Source organism: Schistocerca nitens, chromosome 4 (genome assembly GCF_023898315.1).
Source record: "Schistocerca nitens isolate TAMUIC-IGC-003100 chromosome 4, iqSchNite1.1, whole genome shotgun sequence".
Classification (NCBI taxonomy): domain Eukaryota; kingdom Metazoa; phylum Arthropoda; class Insecta; order Orthoptera; family Acrididae; genus Schistocerca; species Schistocerca nitens.
In genome coordinates, this window is record NC_064617.1 from 734594845 (window position 1) to 734614040 (window position 19196).

Below are 19196 nucleotides of genomic sequence, written 5' to 3' on the forward strand. Positions count from 1 at the left end.
TGTCCCCATTTCAAACTGTACTTCACAATGTTGTTGAAATGTTTCAACTATCATTGTTTTTATGTCATTAAAAACAGAACAGTACGTTCACTTTAGCTCTATAGAGTAATGGAAAATATGTTAAATTGGCACTATGTACTGCTCGTGACTTAACATCAGTGAATTACAGTTTTGTGAATTTCACGAATCCTTCAGCAATCTATTTCTTTACCACATTCACCGTGGAAGTATTCACAATTCTTACAAAGAAAAAAACCCAAATTTAGAAATTTTCAGTTATAAACTCAGTGAGAAACTTTATGTTATAAAGAAGCACATTAAAAACATCGATTTTTAGGTTAACTGCAATACTTCGATGTGTATACATTCCATATGATTTATGTATGTATCTCAGATATATGGCAGATTTAGGAACCAGTAGTCAGATGAAAATCATTATTTTTGAAGATTCATGTAAGGTACTATATGGTATAAATGAAATAAGGGAGATAATATCACAATTTACATTTATTGACACTTTATGAATTTTAATACAAATCTTAAGTCTGCATCTCTCACAAGTAAGTGATATGTTTCAGAGTTTTTTAATAACAGTGAAACCCTTCAGGTAACTCACATTAAAATTTATAAAAAAAACTGTCTCTAAAAAACCGAATGGTACTACTCTGCAAATGTAAAGACATACACTTACATGGAAAATAATAGAATTCAATACATGAAAAAAAAATGACAAAAAATATCTTACAATATCATACAAAAATATGATTCTATTATACAAAGGGAACGAGATTATCACATACTGTGCCAGTTAATCACTGAGCAATATGTTTTAGAATCATGCACAGTTATTCAAAAATCAAGTGTCGGTCTGTTAGAACCAAGAAAGTGATTTGTATGCGAAAAACTTGCTTTTAGTAAGAAATTAGTGAGCAGCAAGTTAACAGACCAACACTCAATACATGAAACATATCATCTGTGCAAAGACTACTTGAATCTGGAGGTGTATAGAGTGTGCTACAAACACATATGCTAATGCATCACTAATATCAATTTGTTATAACACGAGTGACATTAGTTTAGAGCTTATCCTTTGTCAAACAGGGGGCACTAATAATCTTTTGTGAAAAGAAAAATACCTCACAGTGACAGATGAACCCTTCGTGGCCCAAGCAAATCGTTTCTAGTCAATAAAAAAAATGTATGATTTAGTTGAGATTTATGTGAGATATTCAGGGATAGAATAAATGGTAACATAAATAATGCAAGGTATGAATTCGTCTTCAAATGGGAAGTCTTCAGCCCATCCAGACGTCTGTAGATAAGCGCCTGTATGAAGATAAGCATGACACAGAGAAAGAAAATTTTAACAGAAAAGCTATTTTATAGCTAATATTAAACAACTGATAAACAGCATGTTCATGAACAGTAGATTATTGTAAAAATGATTCGATTTGTAGTGTAAACACTCTTTTCTGCCAATGAGGAATAGATTTTGACCATTGAAAGCTGAATGTGATGAACTAAGGGAAATGAATGCGTTTAGCGTGATTTAGCCAGTCTGTAGAGGAGATGAATTTCAATTAAAACAAGGACGAGGGTATAAAGCAGTGCATGATGGTGATAGGTGAAACTGTGGTACGAAATAATGTCTAAAGGGCCGTGCGAGTTGTTGGTGATTAGTGAATTTTGTAGAATGTCAAGGCAAGATGCCAATGGCGACGTGACGGCGCGTTTTGTGCAGCCCTGAGGAATCCTCCTGCTTAGGGGTAGCCGCCACCGTCCAGAGAGATGCTGCCTCCGGCGGTGGCGCCTGCGCCCCCTGCAGACCCGCCGATACTTGCTCCAGCGCTGGCGCCAGCACCACCGCCGCCGCCGCCCCCGCTGCTCGAACCGCCGATACCGCCCAGCAGTCCGCCCAACAGGTTCGACACGAGAGTCTTGAAGACCGAAAACTTTGCCTGAAATAAGAAGAGAAGGGCGTATGGGACTCACGAAATGTTAAGGGCCACAAACAGTGTAACTAACCGAACGCCATTAATGGGACAATTACTTCTTCAGAGATTCCATGACATTAGTAAATAGGTGTATCACTGTGGCTACATTGAGTTCCCTACACTATCAAGTTAACGAGATGATTCTAATCGACAATCTAATGCAGGATGGAGAAAGAAAATTTGATAACTTCAAAAAGGGCTAGAGGACGTCGAATTACAATCTGTTCCTCATAGCCATAGGTGCAGGCATGTAACGACAGCCAATTAGTGACGGGTACGTTGAAGTCTGTCCGATAAGCGAAAGTGTTTCGATGTGTCTAACAGCGTGCTTATGTCTGACTAAGTTGCTTCTTTTAGAATGAAAGTTCATTCATGCTCTCCATGCATTAGCAAAATTTAAACAGGTTTAACCAGCCATGGATACTAATTTAAAGTTTGCCTGGCTTTGACCGTTCAATTGAAACATTTTGTACAGCTAGTTTGATTAGTAACTGCACTCTACAGCGTAACAGGTTCAAATTTCCTCATTTTGTAGTTAAATTATGAATTAATGCCATCTCACGACCAACTTATACTTCTAAGGGAAGTGGAATGAACTCTCCCTAGTTAACAATCAAACTGTAGCAATTCAAGACGAGCGAGTGTAATGGTCGTTGCTTTCACGGAGCAACAGGTAAAACTAAATCGTACTGCCACCAGAAGAGCGACTGCAATGCTCATTGCTTTCACAAAATAATGAGTAAATTATACTTGAACAATGACCGCAAGTACAGCGCCGACGCAGTGAAGTTAACCAGTTGGCTGTGAAACAGCTTATTTTTATTTTTAGTGGGTCGCCTAATCAGGAAAAGTTGTCTGACGAGTTAAAGTGTATTGAAATTTTACTCAAGGTTGTGTATAACAGGAGTTTATTAGCTTCATGCGCTTCATGAAATTAACAACAAATTGACAAAGATCATATTTATCAGAATATTCAACTAAACGCAACAAGAACGGCGCTAACGCTGTGTAAGGTACCAAAATTCACCTGTAAGACTGCATGGATCTAACAGATTCGAAGTTAATGACTGCAAAATTACAGTTTACAATAAATGAAATTTCCAACTCGATCTGCGTATTAGAAACATAGCAATAAGGGAGCTGTTCTGCGTAAGGATCACACTACCGCAGATTCTGAACTTACATTTCCTAAGGACAACAAAGTCTGCCAAACAGCACCAGGCAGTCATTAGGATGTCACCCCTCTCGAGTCTCTCTCCAGAAACTAGCCATCTGCCATTCTCTAACATTCTTGCTCCTTTCCAGTTCCACGTTTCTAAAACTCTGAATGTAGGGGACGACTCTATACTGTTGGCAACGTGACGGTTGAAATTATGGCTGAATTCATGAAAAAGCAGGGGAAAGCACATGTAACTTATATGAAGTCTTCAAGGGTTGTCAGCCGAGTAGCGTCGTCGTGTTGTAGCAACGTTTCGATGGAATGCGTCTCCATCGTCTTCATCTTCGCCTGACGAGACGACGACGCTACTAGGGTGACAACCCGTGAAGACTTCATGCTATATGAAATTCGCCGAGAATGCCTGCACTCACATAACACATGTAACATCTCTCCTTTTGTGTACAAGACGCTCATTTGAAACATTAAATTAGTAATGGGCTGAACCCCCGTCTTCACGATGGGCTAACCTTCCACAACAAGGGCGCTGTCTAGAGCGATGCAATTCTACTGGCTGAACCAGATTTTTAGAGCGAATGCAACTGACCCTCCCATGCTGGTTGGATGGTGCCACAGTGTCTTGCTCTCAGATATTCGCGATATTCGCGCAGAAAGGCAAAAATGCATATTCAATTATTCACTGGGGACTGTAGGGTGGCTGTGACTTTCATTGACCGCAAGAAGTGCAGGCACCAGAAAGCTTTCAAAAGGCGTGGAGCAAATCACAACCTGACTTCTGTGAAAGCTGCCCGTAGCCCCAAAGGAGGTGTTGTTCACCTGATGAGATTCATAGAAGAGGCCATAGAGACGTTTCTAGCGACACACCATACCAACATGGAGTGTAAGGATCACATTACAAACACACAATGGTTGTAATCTCACTAAAATAACTACGACATAGCAATGAGAAAATAAATTAATAATGCGTAGTAGCGTGTAACACTAACGTAGCAAGCTATTAGCTGGGGCATGTTACAATGCTTACATTTACACGCCCTCATCACTGATTCGCTGTCGTTTTATGGTCATAACTGCTTAACGGTGTATTTCCGACCTTTGTCTATCTACAGAATTTTGGACGATTCAGCTTTCGTTACCCAGATCTGAAATTTTTTCTCTAACATATGTATCAAGTTTGTCTGTTTATGAAATATGCCGCTCATAGCAAAGATATTACAGATTTTTATAACAGTTGCGTGCGTTTTGGAAAGAGTACAGTTTTTACTTATTTGGTACATGGTCCTACTAAGTTAAGTTCCTATAATATATTTTTTTTCCTATACGCAAAACTTTTCCAATACAAAAATAAAATTCATTACTATCACTATCTGAACCACAGAACATAAATTTTAAAGTGACCCTTGGACAACTAGGGAAGTCGATCATGCTTTTATCTCCAATAGTAAATAATATCAAGCACATGATGGTGTCACTTTACTATAATGGGAAAACAAAATACAGAATCTCCAGACTACTGATCTTTTATCATGTTAATTTAACTTTTTCTGTTCAAAAATTGTGAAGTTTCTTTCAGAGCTGGAATGGAATCCCACTTTTCCCACAAGTCTCTTTGTAAACTGCACTTTGGTCAGTGACAGTTAATATAAATTGAGAAGAGAATCTGTAAATTATGTTTATCAAAACTAAAGTGAAGAAAGTAACGTTACATATGTTGTGGTTTTGTAGAAGGAGAATCTTTAAAGGTGGAAACATTTCCAGAACAGTACATATCTGTAAATTGCTCCTTTGAAATGATAACAATACTGCACAGGTATCATATTTCCCCTGAGTGGCATCTAGAGTCTGGGACAACAGCCACCATGCTTCTGGGATCCACATTGTTAGACCTCCTACATCATTTCGTGCATTTTTGTTTTATAGTTGCGTTAGCACCAAATATTGACCTGAATATTTATTTTCGAGTAAAACCTTGTAAATAGGAACTAGAACAAAAACGTCTTGCCAACTAATTACATTGCAGTCTGTATCAACAGGATACTTTTTCCATACAAATGCCTCAGCGTCCTAGGTTAATTAATTCTGTGTACCTCTCTACTCGGACACTTCATTCCCAGCCTGTTCTTTCTAAAATCCTCATTTCATTCTTTGACTGTCCGTTTAAGTTTCAACATTACCTCTGCACATGAGAGGGATGAATTACAGTGTAAGGGCCTTACTTACCCTAAGTGCTCCAGACACGGAGTTGCTCAGGACATAGACGGGGTCGTAGCCGCTGATACCCCTACCGATCAGGTCGTCGTACTGAAATCAGTATCACAATAAATGTTACAAACCGTGTTCACCGATTACATGGTTAATAAAAATTGATACATTGTAATTAACAACAACATGAAAAAGTACACACACACACACACCAAATGCGATTCAAATTAAAATGCACTCGTGTATCGCTTCTTTTCGATTCCGTCAGTAGGTGAGACAGGTGGTAAACGAATTTCTCTATTGTTTCTATTAGATGACGACTTTAGTGTCGTATAGTTATAGAGGGATACGACTATAGCAGAAAATAGCTGATTATGAGTTCTGACTAATGTTTCATTAAGGTATGAGTCACTCAGACGTCTATATTACAACATACCTATGGAAGCATTCTTAAGTAAATCTTATCACATACGCAGTGACGGCAATAAGGTACTTAGCGAGATGTCTTACCTTCCACAATATATTTATACATCTGAGACTGGTTTTTCCGTTAAAAAAACTGTATCTTGTCTTACGTATTATTTGAACTTCTTTATACGTTAAGAAAGAAAGAGCGAATCAATAATATCAAGAATCTGGTACTCTTGTCGCAAAGTGAAAGAACTTACTACGAACCAAAAACGTTGACCGATGGCCAGAAATATGAAAGCAGAGGTCGCCCATACTTGATTTCGCATTTGATACACAAGATGTAGACTGACGAGAGGTTTAACAGCCGTACCGACACGCCCCTTTCAAAAGTGATTTCACAAACTTTCTCCGCATATCTTTCTCTGCTCTCTTCCTGCTCGGTGCGCATGAGCAAGTTTGAGGACCACTTTCGTCGGTAGTGAATTTCCACACGCAACGTCTGCGACAGTTTTTGAGCGAGCTATTAAAGAGGGTACCCGTGATAGTCGAATACTCTCTCCTCGTGGCGAATGTGATCTCTAAGAAATAAATTTAAAATGTGTCTTTGTCCTACCGTAATCTCATCACCTCTTCGGTTGCAAGTATAATCGTTAACAAAAAATATCAAGCCCTTCTTTTCTCCATATGTATGCAGCCTGTTACTGCTTTCTCGCAAAAATGCAACTGCTTTGATTATCGCAAGTCACATTTCGTTGACAGATTGCAGCCGGCGACTCTAGTGAGACTGGACCTGTTCTGATTAAAATGGAGTTTAATATCGCGTAGACATCGAGGGCTTTCGAGCTGAATACCACGACTTTCGTTGTATGGAAGTGTGGAAGGAAATCGTTTGTGGCTTTCTTAAAGGCATTAGTCCTCTTTGAGAATTTCAAACATCCGTTTCTTTGGCTTTAAATGTTTTCTGGGATGTCTGGTTTATTGTAGTGTTCATCCCAAATTCACCGAAAAATCCCTTATGGAGTTCAAGAGTCATTTCTGAAAAAATTTCTCCGAAATACTTACCACAAAACTCCCTGCAACTCTGTGGCCAGCATGGAACGACGATGCGAAGCATGCATTGCTCCCTGTAGTGAGCATACGCCCTATTAAGAATCATGTGCCGCCATTTGTGATGTCCAGGGGTACCATTATAAATCGCAGTAATTTCAGTGTGATTGTGGTATTTCAATAAAAGTATAATTTCTGTTTTTCTCACGGCGTATTCCTTTCTGATACCTCATATACTATACTATACTATAGTATATTATGCTGTACTATAGAAGCTGTGTTATGTATAGTCCTAGTGACATTGGCATATGTTACTTGATGAAATTTACTTCCCTCCTTAAGTTTTGGACAACTTTTTAGTATCCAGTAGCTACGCAGAGCTGAAGAGACTAGCACTGTACAAATTAGCGTGGAGAACTGCTTGGAATCAGTGTACCGTCTGATGACCACAACAACGACGCAATTATAAGCCTCACGCTTTAATGTGTCAGTCAGACACAAACGTACACAAACGAGAACTTTTGACAGCCTGAGAGGAGATGAGTGGTGTAGGAGGCCAACGTCCGCCTCCTTCTCACAGAGCTGGCAGTCTGCTTCTGTGATTTGTACTTCGGCGACAGCAGAAATGACGCACCATCACAAGGATCGCCGATGCCTTTTGGTCTCATGGGAGGGAGGCTTGCATAATCCAAACTCGATACGATGGTGCAGGATTAGTCTCTTCACTCATTCCAATAACACAAAGTAAAGAATTAACAACGCAAAGTGAAGCTGAGTACCCAAATCATTCGATAACGGCCAAGGCGCAAATGTTCGCTGAGCTTGAGGATGTCACGGTAAAAGAGGCAGTTCATGCCAGATCTTTACCGGTGCTTTGCCCAACCCCATAATTCCCCCACCCCCCACCCCCTGTTAAAACCTCCAGGTTATAGTGCCTCCACTACACAAGGATGGACTTTATACAGCTGTGGCTCTGGGCAATAGTCGATATTGAGTTCAAAGCGGAAAGCTGGCAACGGTCGCACTGCCACGAGAAAACGTCTAATCTACTTTCTCCCGGAGGCAGCGACCGCCGTGGATTGAGCGCGACGCACAGTGAAGGCCGGCTCACAATACGGAAAGTCCTCTCGCTTCGACATAAGTGGCTCTCTTAAACTGTGACAGCACGGCCGTCCACGCCGGAACGAGTGGCTCGACTTACACTGGGCTCGCCTTTCTCCACAGTCACTTCTCTTAGCTCGCGGTGGAGAAAATTCTGACTGAGCGCAATTGTGGTGGCTCCTTTAGTAGCTATCATTCACAGCCAGCGCACTTAGATATAAGTCATTAGTCTGTTTCGCCATGAAGACCATGATTTATTGAAGACAAAACGCATATCTTTCACCCCACTGAGCTGTATGAAATAACGTCAGAAATTTTTTGTGAACTTTAAACAATAACATATTAAAAAATGACAAAATTACTGTGAAGAAAACTGCAAAACAGATTGGTCACTTGTCCTTAACACAGACAAGGAAGCAGCTAAGAAAATGAAATAAATGTCCAGAACAGAGATTAAGTGCAAGATCTGCAGGTAGCGTAGCTTTATGACTGAAATTAAGAAAGATTTAGAATTGCCGAGTAAATGATCAGTGTGCTGGGCACACGATTTCCGTCGAGGGTGTAAATGCAGCAAATAGAAAGCAAAGCAAGGTAGTGAATAGACAGAGTAATCACTATGTGGGAACATTGTGTTGTCAATTTACAATAATTACGTGAAATAATGTTGATATTTATGAAGCATTTTTAACTGAACATACAGATATGAGACGCAGTCGTAAGTACGAGCAAAAGTCTCCATACAACATAACAGCTGCATTGCAATCAAGTACTAGGAAGAAACTGGGGAGATATTTGCACAAAATGAGTACACAATTACGTGCTAATTAAACGTGAACTATAATAAAAACAGAGAAAAAAAGACGGGTAACTTCTAAAATATGTTTTAGACATTTACATTGAAAATTAAGTAGATAGTTAAACCACTAAATGAGGAGGTATTACAATAATATAGGGAAGACAACCCCCTACCCTCAATGAGGTATTTGCTAACGAATGAAGGAACAGTTAAAATGGTATCAGAAGTAGCATTAACGAGGAAAACTGGATATTGAGACAAAAATTACAGTATCTAAAATTATCTTTAGGATTGTTGTGTGTAGTAGATATGTAGACAAGGAAAGAGAAGCACTACAGTCAAAGATATGGGGACAATATAATACTAGCTAAAAGGTAAAGACGAAATGTTCAAATATTCACAACCTTATGCGAAGTCAGGTACCGGTTAGATAATGAAGATAATAAGTGTTACGCGAATGGCAGCAGAATGTGAATGTTTCTGATCTGTCAAAAGTCCAACATTTACCGTACGCCGTAAAAATTTTTATTTAACTATTTTTTCTCTCGCAGGTATTGGGGTTTAAAAAACAGTTATGCAATATAAAACCATGTTAGGCTTTTTGGATTTCTAAAACCATTTACATATCAGCTTTTGTGTTTCGGAATTGAGAAAGATAATTGTATTTTATTTCCTGTTACTGAATGTTACACTTGCAGAAAAATCATACCTTAAAAAATGAAAGACGTATTCCTGGCAACAGCAATTAAAACGAATTTTTTCCCTAGGTTATCAATAGAAGAAGGTTCACAATATATTTGCTGCGGAACGGTTAATACTAAACAAACCTCGCTCGTTGCTTCTTGGCACCCTGAGCAAAGCAGCGGCAAAAATTTTGGAAATGATACATTCTCAAGCTCTGATTTGCGTCGTCTTTGTCACCTTTTTATAGTAGTCCTGTTGTTAATCCTCAGGCTTAATACGGACGAGACTGGATTCATTTAGGGGCAAGAGAATGACGAATCCCATTAACATCAGGATTCTTAAGTTTCAATTTCACAGAGTGTAATGGATACTACTAGTGCCTTTAGAACTACGTAAAGTTTTGTGAGAGTAAAAGACGTCGACTCATGGTGGACAGAGTAAATATGGAGGATACGGCTGCGTTATAAGCTGTTTCGTGGTAAAACACATTAAAGTGATAACACAGTGTAGGCTCGCTGATACTGACGTGTCAAGTTACCTTCCTGAAAAAAATGTTCGTCGTTCTCCACAACTAACATCCTCGTTTCACGGGTTTTTGTGTCTTAAGCGCAATTAACTTACACGGAGTGGACAAAAATAGGGAAACACAAATCAATACACAAATCAATATCATGCCTGATTCGGTGTTGGAAAAGGCCATTCAAAACAGTTACCAGTCTTCTCGGAATGCATAAATACAGGCCCTGTATGGTTTTCAAAGGAATAGTAAAACTTTCTTCCTGCAAAATAGTGGCAAGATCAGGTAACGATGATGGAGGTGGATAGCGATCTCGCTCCCTTCTCTCCGAAGTAGACCTAGTGTTCAGGAGCTCTTCATGTGTCATTAGATAGTCATTAAGTTCGACTCTTGTCAATTGATTTGCAGCGGTTTTCGTTCTCACCCATTCTTTTGACGACGCTTTCGTTTGTAACCATGTCAGTCCACTCTATTTTGAGCGTTCTTCTACAACATAACATCTTGAAAGAATTTAATTTCTTCTCTTCCTCAGCCCTCAAAGTCTCAGTTTCGCAGCCACAACATGCCACACTCCAGAAAGAGTCTCTGAGTCAAGCTTTTCTTGTTTTCGAGACTGGTGCTTTTTAGAGACCTTCGTATTCTTGAGGGGTACAGTTTTTGATTGAGCAGTTCTGCGTATGACCTCTGCTTTACTCTGTGCACTGTTACCGATCTTACTTCCTAAATAATTCAATAAATTAATTCCCTCAAGTAGTTCGCTACCAGTCTATATTCGGCATTTGACTTCCTTTTCTTTACCACATGCGATCATTTCTGTTTTGGACCTATTTATTTTCATATTATACCCTTCGTATTATATCCTTACCCTTCCACCCTTTTCATGTTACATCCTTTCAATATTGTATCCTTCATTTTCATATTGTACCCTTCATGGCTTCAAAATCTGCAGCACTTTCAACTAGGAAAGCTACGTTATCAGCATTTCTATTTTTTGGTCATGTATTAGTACACCTGTGTGTGAGGTTTCTCCGACTCTTTAAATGCCTCTTTTATGCATAGACTAAAAACAATGGCTTATAATGCATAATAATGTCGACTACCTTTCCGTATCAGCACTTCTTCTTAGTTTGTCTTCCATCAACAGCTCTCGCATTTTCGTAAAGTTCCATGTTATTCTTCTATCTTTGTAGTCTATTCCGACATTTTCAAGACGAAATATTTTCTTCCATTTGACATTATCAACAGCTTTATCTTTGTCTGTGAAAGCTATATATGTTCTTAGATTCCATTCCTCTTATTTCTCTACAGCTAATTTCAAAGATAACATTACTTCTCTACCCCCTGTTTTTTGGAATCCAAACTGATTCTCTCAGAGTATAGTTTCAACATTCTGCTCGATGCGATTTTCGAGAATTGTAATTATCGTTTTACATTCATGGAGAATTAGACTTAAGGACTTGTAGAAATCACGTATTATGCCATTTGTCTTCATGGGATTGGGATTCTTCAGATACGACATAATCAATCGAATGGCATTTTTGGCTGGGAAATCCATAGGGCTTATTTGGCCACGTGATCGTAAATGATTTTTTTTTTCTTCCGGACACAATGGCTGCTTCTCATACTATGTATGATTGATGCGAGTTACGGTACGTGTATGTGTAGTGTGGCGTCATGTTTGTGTTGTATGATGAACGACAGGGGGTGGAACTTACTACAGGCACATAATCTATCCATGTGAAATAGAACCAAGGGGACGACAAGGCTCTAAGGTTCCATCCGAATCAACAGTATCACATTTCCTCACTGCAAAGGACACTGCAGAGAAATTTGGAATTGGATACAGAACTTTGACCGAGCGTTTGGTGATCAGCAACTTTATACCGTCACCTCTTCTCCCTTGACGGACAGATATTGGTGGTGAAACTTTCTTCCACCACCAGGATTTGAACCGACTACCCCGAATCTAGCGCCGCCGTACAGGTGTGTGTTAGTGGGCTCGAATGCGAAGGCGGTTTTTCAAATAACTGTGACTTGTTTTCGTCCCTCTCTCAGTCAGAGTACTAACGAAGCCGCGGATGTTCCAGTTAAGGCTGTCGGCCATAACGTGAGTGGAGTGAAATAATATTGCACGTACCGTTCCTGGAGCTGGAGGGGGTCCAGCTTGGGCCACGCCGCCTCCAGAGCTGCTGCCGAACAGGCTGGACAGGAAGCTTCCAGAACCCGCTCCAGAGCCGCCTCCGCTGCTGTCACCCTGCAGGCACAACAACACGGCACTGTGCACATCTTTCAACTTCGTAAACACTTACTTTCTATGTTAGGCTAAGGGGACTCTGATTCTGCAAAAGGGAAGAATCTTTGCCCGAATTTACCATACCTTAACACACAAAAGATTCTGAAACTCCCTGACAGATTGAAACTGTTTGTCGGTTTGACAGTAGAACTCGGGACCTGTGCCATTCGTGGTAAAGTGCTCTACGGACTGAGTTACCCAAGCTCAGTGGTTACAGCATTTGCCTGTGAAGTTTCATATCAACGCACACTCCGCTGCAAAGTGAATACATCATTCGGGAAACAAGATTCTGATTGTAAGGCAGGAGCTCGAAAGTGCGAGATCAGTCCTTTATTATTTAGTTGACAAAGTGTTAGAAGGGACGGAAGATTACGTGATTATGTCTCTGATCGCAGGAGACGTAGGAGGGACTCGCTTATTGAGCCGTAGGTATCTCGAGTTACTGTGAGCCGCGGAGGGCCTAAGGAGGGCAGCAACCCTCTGGTCGAAATGCTGTTTATCACGCCTAGTTCCTGGAAGTAATGAGAGATTCATTTCACATTAGAGCGAAAATCTACGGTGAAACACCTCCCGGTGCTATTCAGCAACTAATAACGGCTAAACTTCTACGTAACTTTCTTTGTGTGATTGGCAAGTTGTTACTGAGCCAAAGCGCTAAATCATTGGTTTTGATATTGAAGTTACATTTGTATTGAACATTTGTTATGCGTTTTTAATTTTCCACGTCGTTTTCCTTTCCTATCACCACACTATACAAGACATCTGAATGTAGAGTGTACGAAAATAGTAACGCTACTTTTAGAGAACTCCATCCCACGCCTAAACTTTGACGTTCGCATTATGAGGCAGACAACACGGAGTCGGGTGTAAACCGTAATCTTCGGGCACGTAACAGATATCTTGCTACTTGAGCCAACATCAGTAGCAACCTTGAAGTCTCATCCCAGGAAACATTGAGGTCTTTTGTTTAATATTTGATACCTTCCCCCTGAACGAAAACCTTACCCACCTTCTGTACACTGAAATCACGTTTCTGAACAAAATATTAGAGGACATTGGCTTAAAACATCAAAACCAAGTAAGTTTATAGTCCATTTCCGTGACAGTTTAACTGATCAGAGAAAGTAATCCCGCTTCAACAGCAACCATTTCAGTGTACTGTTTAAGACTTCCCTGACAGATTTTGTCGGGCGTTACACGAGAAGGTAAAGCTAAGATTCTGAGATATTTCTGCATAGCACCTGTACCCATCATGCCATGTCAGGCATTGACGTCAGCTGTTGATGGAAGTCTTCAGAAGAATCGTCACGGCGACAAGTAACGAAGCTACGGTCTTTAGCTCTGGCTACCTGTCTGTAGCGAAGATTATAGAAACACTGTGAAATTGAGCAATCATTTGGGTTGCGCAATTCGAAGTAGTGTGCTTTTCAATTCCTTTACTGGACCACCCTCTACAGTCTTCATCGTTTAGCACGACTAGTTCTGCTTCTGGAGCCACGCTGAAAGTATGTCCTACTTCTCTGTTAACCAAGCAGTCATTTGTGTTGTTAAGGATAGCCTCCAACAGTGAGGATCTTCATGAAACGACGTAATTTGACGAATTGTCGCATAATAACGGCACCAAAGATTTTATTGATTTTTGTGAGCCATTATTGGTCACTATGCTTATGATAAGTAAAATGAAAATCACTCTTACTAAGTTCTTTGTCAGGATTCATCGGTCTTCTCTAATCAATTATTTATGTGACCTTTGTAAGACATTTTAGTTGCTACTCAGCAGAACCTCAATATGAATGTTGTAGTAGACTACAAGTGTATTAAAAATGTTGCTTTTCTATTTTGTTTACATTTCCTCTCCGAAGTTGCTTCTTCCGATTTAATACGTAATCCATCGCTCCCTGTCTTTCATTACTTATTTACAATGTTATGCAGGCTTTATCGTTTGTACAAGTACGTCGCACGGATGTCATGAGGACTGTTGGCTTTTTTACAGTGTAACACGCTAGCAACCTGGAGTTCATGTAAATGTTAAATATTATAGGCTACGTATGAACTGTATTTTTCGGTTTATTCAAATTATTCTCCTGATGGTAATTCGCATACTGCGATTTCTTTTCATTCAAGAATTGTGCATTCTTGTTACAAGCATTGCCCTCCTTTCCTCTTCACTCATTTTTCTAATCAATAATTGTTTCGCGGGACAACAGTAAGATTCAGTTTTTAGCCTGTTCTTGAATTATTTCTCGCTTAATCATTTTCTTCTAACGACCTGCTGCCTCATTACTCCTGGTGAATTCTCCTCCTTTTTTTAATATAGGGTAATGTACAGTATACTGTGTTCCTATTTAATGAAAATTTTATACTTTCATTCTCTCTATGTTCCAGCCAAGAGCTTACCCACGATTTGAGCTAGGTGTGTGAAAAGGAGGGGCACTTCATATTAGTTTCGCGCTGTTTGTCAGTATTCAGTACAAGCCCTGGTTTTATTTCAGCTAATAGTGTACTGATACGTCAGTCTGTCTAGCAGGGCAGGATGCAAGTGCCCTTCCACAAGTTTATTTTATTTTTTATTTTTTTTATTTATTTTTTAACGGAAGGCGGATGAGGCAGCTTCGGTTTCAGTAGTTTTACTGCTTCTTGAAACAGTAGACATATGCATTTATTCTTTCTAATCGGTGTTACTAGGGCTTCTACACCACATCTGTAACATGGTATGACGTGTACTTGAAAGTAAGTGTTGGCGTAGCTGCTGGAAGAATCTGTGTCTGTCTGAACGTGCTGTACTCACCCCTGAGCTGGCTCCCAGAAGGCCAGAGACAAGACCCAAGATGTTGGAGCCACCGCCGCCGTCCTCAGAGTCGCCCTGCAACCGAACAGTTCTAAGAACGTGTCATAGTATTCAGGAGCGGCCGGGTAAAGGGTTAGAGGGATTACTGGAAGTCAAAAACATAAGGTTTTTCGGTGGGGAAACAATGAAAAGCCGATGTCGCATCAGCTGAGGGTCTAGAAGCACTTTAGTGCAAATCCGTAGATGATTGACCTCTATCAGTCATAACTATAGAAGTATTAGCCTGCGCTTGGAAACGAGGATGATCAAACAGGTTTCGACTCGGAGTACGAAATGCAATCAAATGCATTTCCTCACATCTGTTTATTTGCCATCTGTGCTTTTAAGGTTCTTGTAAATGTTTCCAAACGAAATTCAACTAATAAAAATTACCCTACGAACTAGCTGTCAAGTGTACAAGGAAGGTGATGATACTGATACAGATGAATGAATGCTGAGCTCAGTAACGAATAGGACATTAGTCTGCTAAGGCTGAAGGCAATGAAAGAATAATACATGACACAGGTAAAAGTATCAGTAACTGAAAAACCGGCACCGAAGTTCTAGACGAAAAACTAATTTATAGTCCTATTTTTGTTAGAATATTGATGTTTTTTAAGATACTAATGCCTCTTACGTTGCGTCGTCGGTACTTTCAGTAGAATGAAATTCAAATTAAAGATATAAAAAAAATGAAATTGAAAAGCAGTGATACATTTTCAGGTTGTAGTCTTTACTCAAATGTGCTGATAAATCATCAATATCTGCTGCTTCTGGTTTCATTACGAAATATTAATGTTAAAGTGTGTGGACGACAAGCATCGTTACATACGAAATTATTCGACTAACAGTGCTATCATGCAGCACTGCACATCCTCAGCATGACAAAAAATCGCTTAATATCTAGAACTTGAATTCAACCTATTGTTTTAAATGTACGATTCATTGTACTACAATATTCAACTACACCCGTAATTTCTGAACGTTATTCTATAAGGTACATGAGAAGAATATCAAATGGATAACAAGAAAATATAGGTATTACTCTTTATATACATATGCACGAACATGAGTTCCTTCAATTTGAGACAGTAAATCCCTTCTTTGGAAAGCCTTTCCTTTTTATCGCATCCTTCAACATGACCAGAATTAAACGGGTAGGAACAACTATAAATAGTGTATGAATTGGAACTATAGGAGCAAGCTTGACGAAGCAAATGAAAATAAAGGAACAGAAACATCAAAAACTTTGGCGTAGTATTGATAACAGCACATGAAGTGTACAGACTACAGCCTCCAAGTAGTAGTCTATGGTGAGCCGGAATCGAATGCTTACAGACGACGAAATTGTCTAAAATGACTTGAGCTATGATTCCTCCAACAACCGAATCTGAATATATACAGCCCAATTCTATTACTTACCTAGCCAGATACGTTTAGAATATATAAGACGTGTTATACATGTATTAGCGACGTATTGTCGCGAATCCCACAACCAGAGCAGCTGACACCTCACATGCAAGACAGAATAACAAGAAACAGCTTTTCTTCTCGCTTTATCGATGGGTTACTGACCTTCATTGTAGTGTGGGCAAATGGAGACGAATTGTGTGATTTGTCTTTGTTACGTACCTGTGTCGATGGTTCTAAGTCTCACAGATGGCACCCCACGTAGAACTCTGGAACAAGTTGGTATTGCAGTAGGTATTCTTTCAAAGCGAAAAAAGTTTCATTCACATAAATCATGCCTTAAATGTTACAACATTGAATCGGCGTGAAATCGGTCATGTTAAGTGCTTTCCTGGCATTTCAATATCAAAAGATGAGAAGACCGAGTCCAAACTGGTGCAAGAAAAAAAATTAAAAGCGAATCAGTGATCGTGAAATGGGTGTAACACACTCGCAGCTCGCTGCACGGTGACGTCTGTGAGGTTGGCAACACTGGAAGTGCCAGAGCGTCCGACCAGTGAAAGCGTCGGTGTCGCGGTGCTGTGATGGGTTCAATAATATTGTGTTTACCCTAGAGAGCGCCCCGATCAGTCCTGGCAACAGTCCCAGGAGCGCTGGTCCGCTACCGCCTCCTCCGTCTCCGTCGCCGCCGCCGCTGCCCTGCTCCACAAACATCTGTTAGCTACTGATTCAAGCAGTGACCAAATGTAGATCTCACCTGCCGTGCCGCCGCCACAAACCTTCCTCGCCATAATGTCGCCTTACTCAAGGAAAACTGTGCAAGAATCAAGTTGATTCCTTCTTTCTTGAAATGACGTACACCTCCATGCACAAGAAGCACTATTGCTGTTGTTAATATAATGGCCAACTCACAGGAGGAGAAACAGAATTTGTCCTGAAAGGTGCTGTTTCATGAGTGAAGAAATTCTTGCAAATAATGCAAGTCCCCCCCCCCCCTATCTTTTACCTCCAATCGTTCGCGAAATGGGAACCACAGCAAAAATCAAAAATGTTTATTTGCAACATTTAGCTACACCTTCCACCCAGTTCTCCATACATAGTCGCTGCTCAACTTAGACGTTTGTTGTAGCGTGTTGAGAACTTTCCAATATTCTCTTCATGTAAAGCAGGCACCTGTGCTTCCCCCAATTCCCCACGCTGATCTGCTGCCCGCCAAAATCCTGTCCTCATAGCCATCAGTTCGTGTGAACTAAGAGATGACAATCAGAGGGAGCTGTCTGGTGGATGATCAAGAACCACGCAGCGAAAACGTGCAGGAGCTTCGTGGTTTCACCAGCAGTGTGTGGCTGAGCGTTGTGACGAAGGAGTAAATGCGTAACATTTTCGGTACGTTATGCTGGTTGTATGAAATCAGGCAGAACCCCTCTGCAGTAATTCACATTTGGCGGGAGACTATTTTGTAAGCACCTTTAAGTGTTCACTGTGCGCTAAGCAACGGAAAGAAGCATTGTGTAATTTTGAGAGATCACTTTCCGGAAAGAGCCGGACAACATATTACTTGCTACCACATAGAACTCGCTAAATGACCAGAACAATAAAATTCGAGAAATTAGAGCTAATACAGAATCTTACCGACCATCATGCTTCAAAAAATGGTTCAAATGGCTCTGAGCACTATGGGACTCAACTTCTGAGGTCATTAGTCCCCTAGAACTTAGAACTAGTTAAACCTAACTAACCTAAGGACATCACATACATCCATGCCCGAGGCAGGATTCGAACCTGCGACCGTAGCAGTCGCGCGGTTCCGGACTGAGCGCCTAGAACCGCTAGACCACCGCGGCCGGCGACCATCATGCTTCCTCACATCCTTTGCAAGTGGAACAGGGAAGGCTCGAGGAGTATGATGTGGATGCAGACAGGTGGGTCGCCTGGCCAAGTACGTTCATGTTACGTATCACCAAAATTTTTATATTTATACCTACACTCTGCTGTCTACTTGTAACTAAATGTCGGCGTACTTACATTGCATCAAGTAATAATACTTCTCCCCTTACAATTCGAAGATAACACGCGAGAATTATGATTGGTTAAATTACTTTCTACGCCTTGTAATTACTTTAATCTTGTCTCCACGGGCCCTACACGATCGGTACAGTAATTAAGTCACTCAAAAATCATTCTTGAAGCTTTGTAAGTATACTTTCGTGGGATCGCTGGTGTCTCTCTTCATGCGTCTGCCTGTTCGGGTTGTTCACAATAGCTTTGACGTTCTCCCATGAGTGCAACAATCTGTGACAAATCGCGTTGCCACCCATTGTATCTTCTAAATGAGGAAGTTCACTTATGGCCCCCATTCATCGACATCCTTACTTGGTATATGAACTAGCGTTTAAAAAATAAAAGTCATATGCCAAGATATCTAGTCCTATGCCATGAACGGTGAAATTCTGATTTCATATTACATGGCGCATTTGGATGGATACTCTTTGTGTATTAATGAGAGAATGTTTGATGTATTACGTCCTTGGAATTTCCGTGGTGCATTCCAAATTGTCTGAACAGCTCACTCGGTACACTGACAAAAATATTCAACTTCCTTGTTTGTCTCTGAGGACGAAAATAGCACTTACATCAGTGTCTTCCTCCACAGAGTGACAGCTGTAATTTTCTACCAGCTGAATTGTTTGAACGTTGCACCAATTGTAAGAGTATTCTAAGTTCGGTTGGGGAACTT

General features: G+C 40.3%; 1 protein-coding gene across 1 annotated transcript in view; it reads right to left on the reverse strand.

Moving 5' to 3' along the window:
- Window positions 1-642: 642 nt before the first annotated feature.
- Window positions 643-19196, reverse strand: part of LOC126251748 (keratin, type I cytoskeletal 9-like) — a 125345-nt gene continuing 106791 nt past the window's right edge. The window contains exons 7-10 of the mRNA XM_049952358.1: window positions 15011-15085; window positions 12067-12183; window positions 5392-5472; window positions 643-1958 (exon numbers count right to left, since the gene is read on the reverse strand). Coding sequence (XP_049808315.1) covers window positions 1761-1958; window positions 5392-5472; window positions 12067-12183; window positions 15011-15085 — 471 coding nt within the window. The 3' untranslated portion in view covers window positions 643-1760. The remainder of the gene's footprint in view (window positions 1959-5391; window positions 5473-12066; window positions 12184-15010; window positions 15086-19196) is intronic.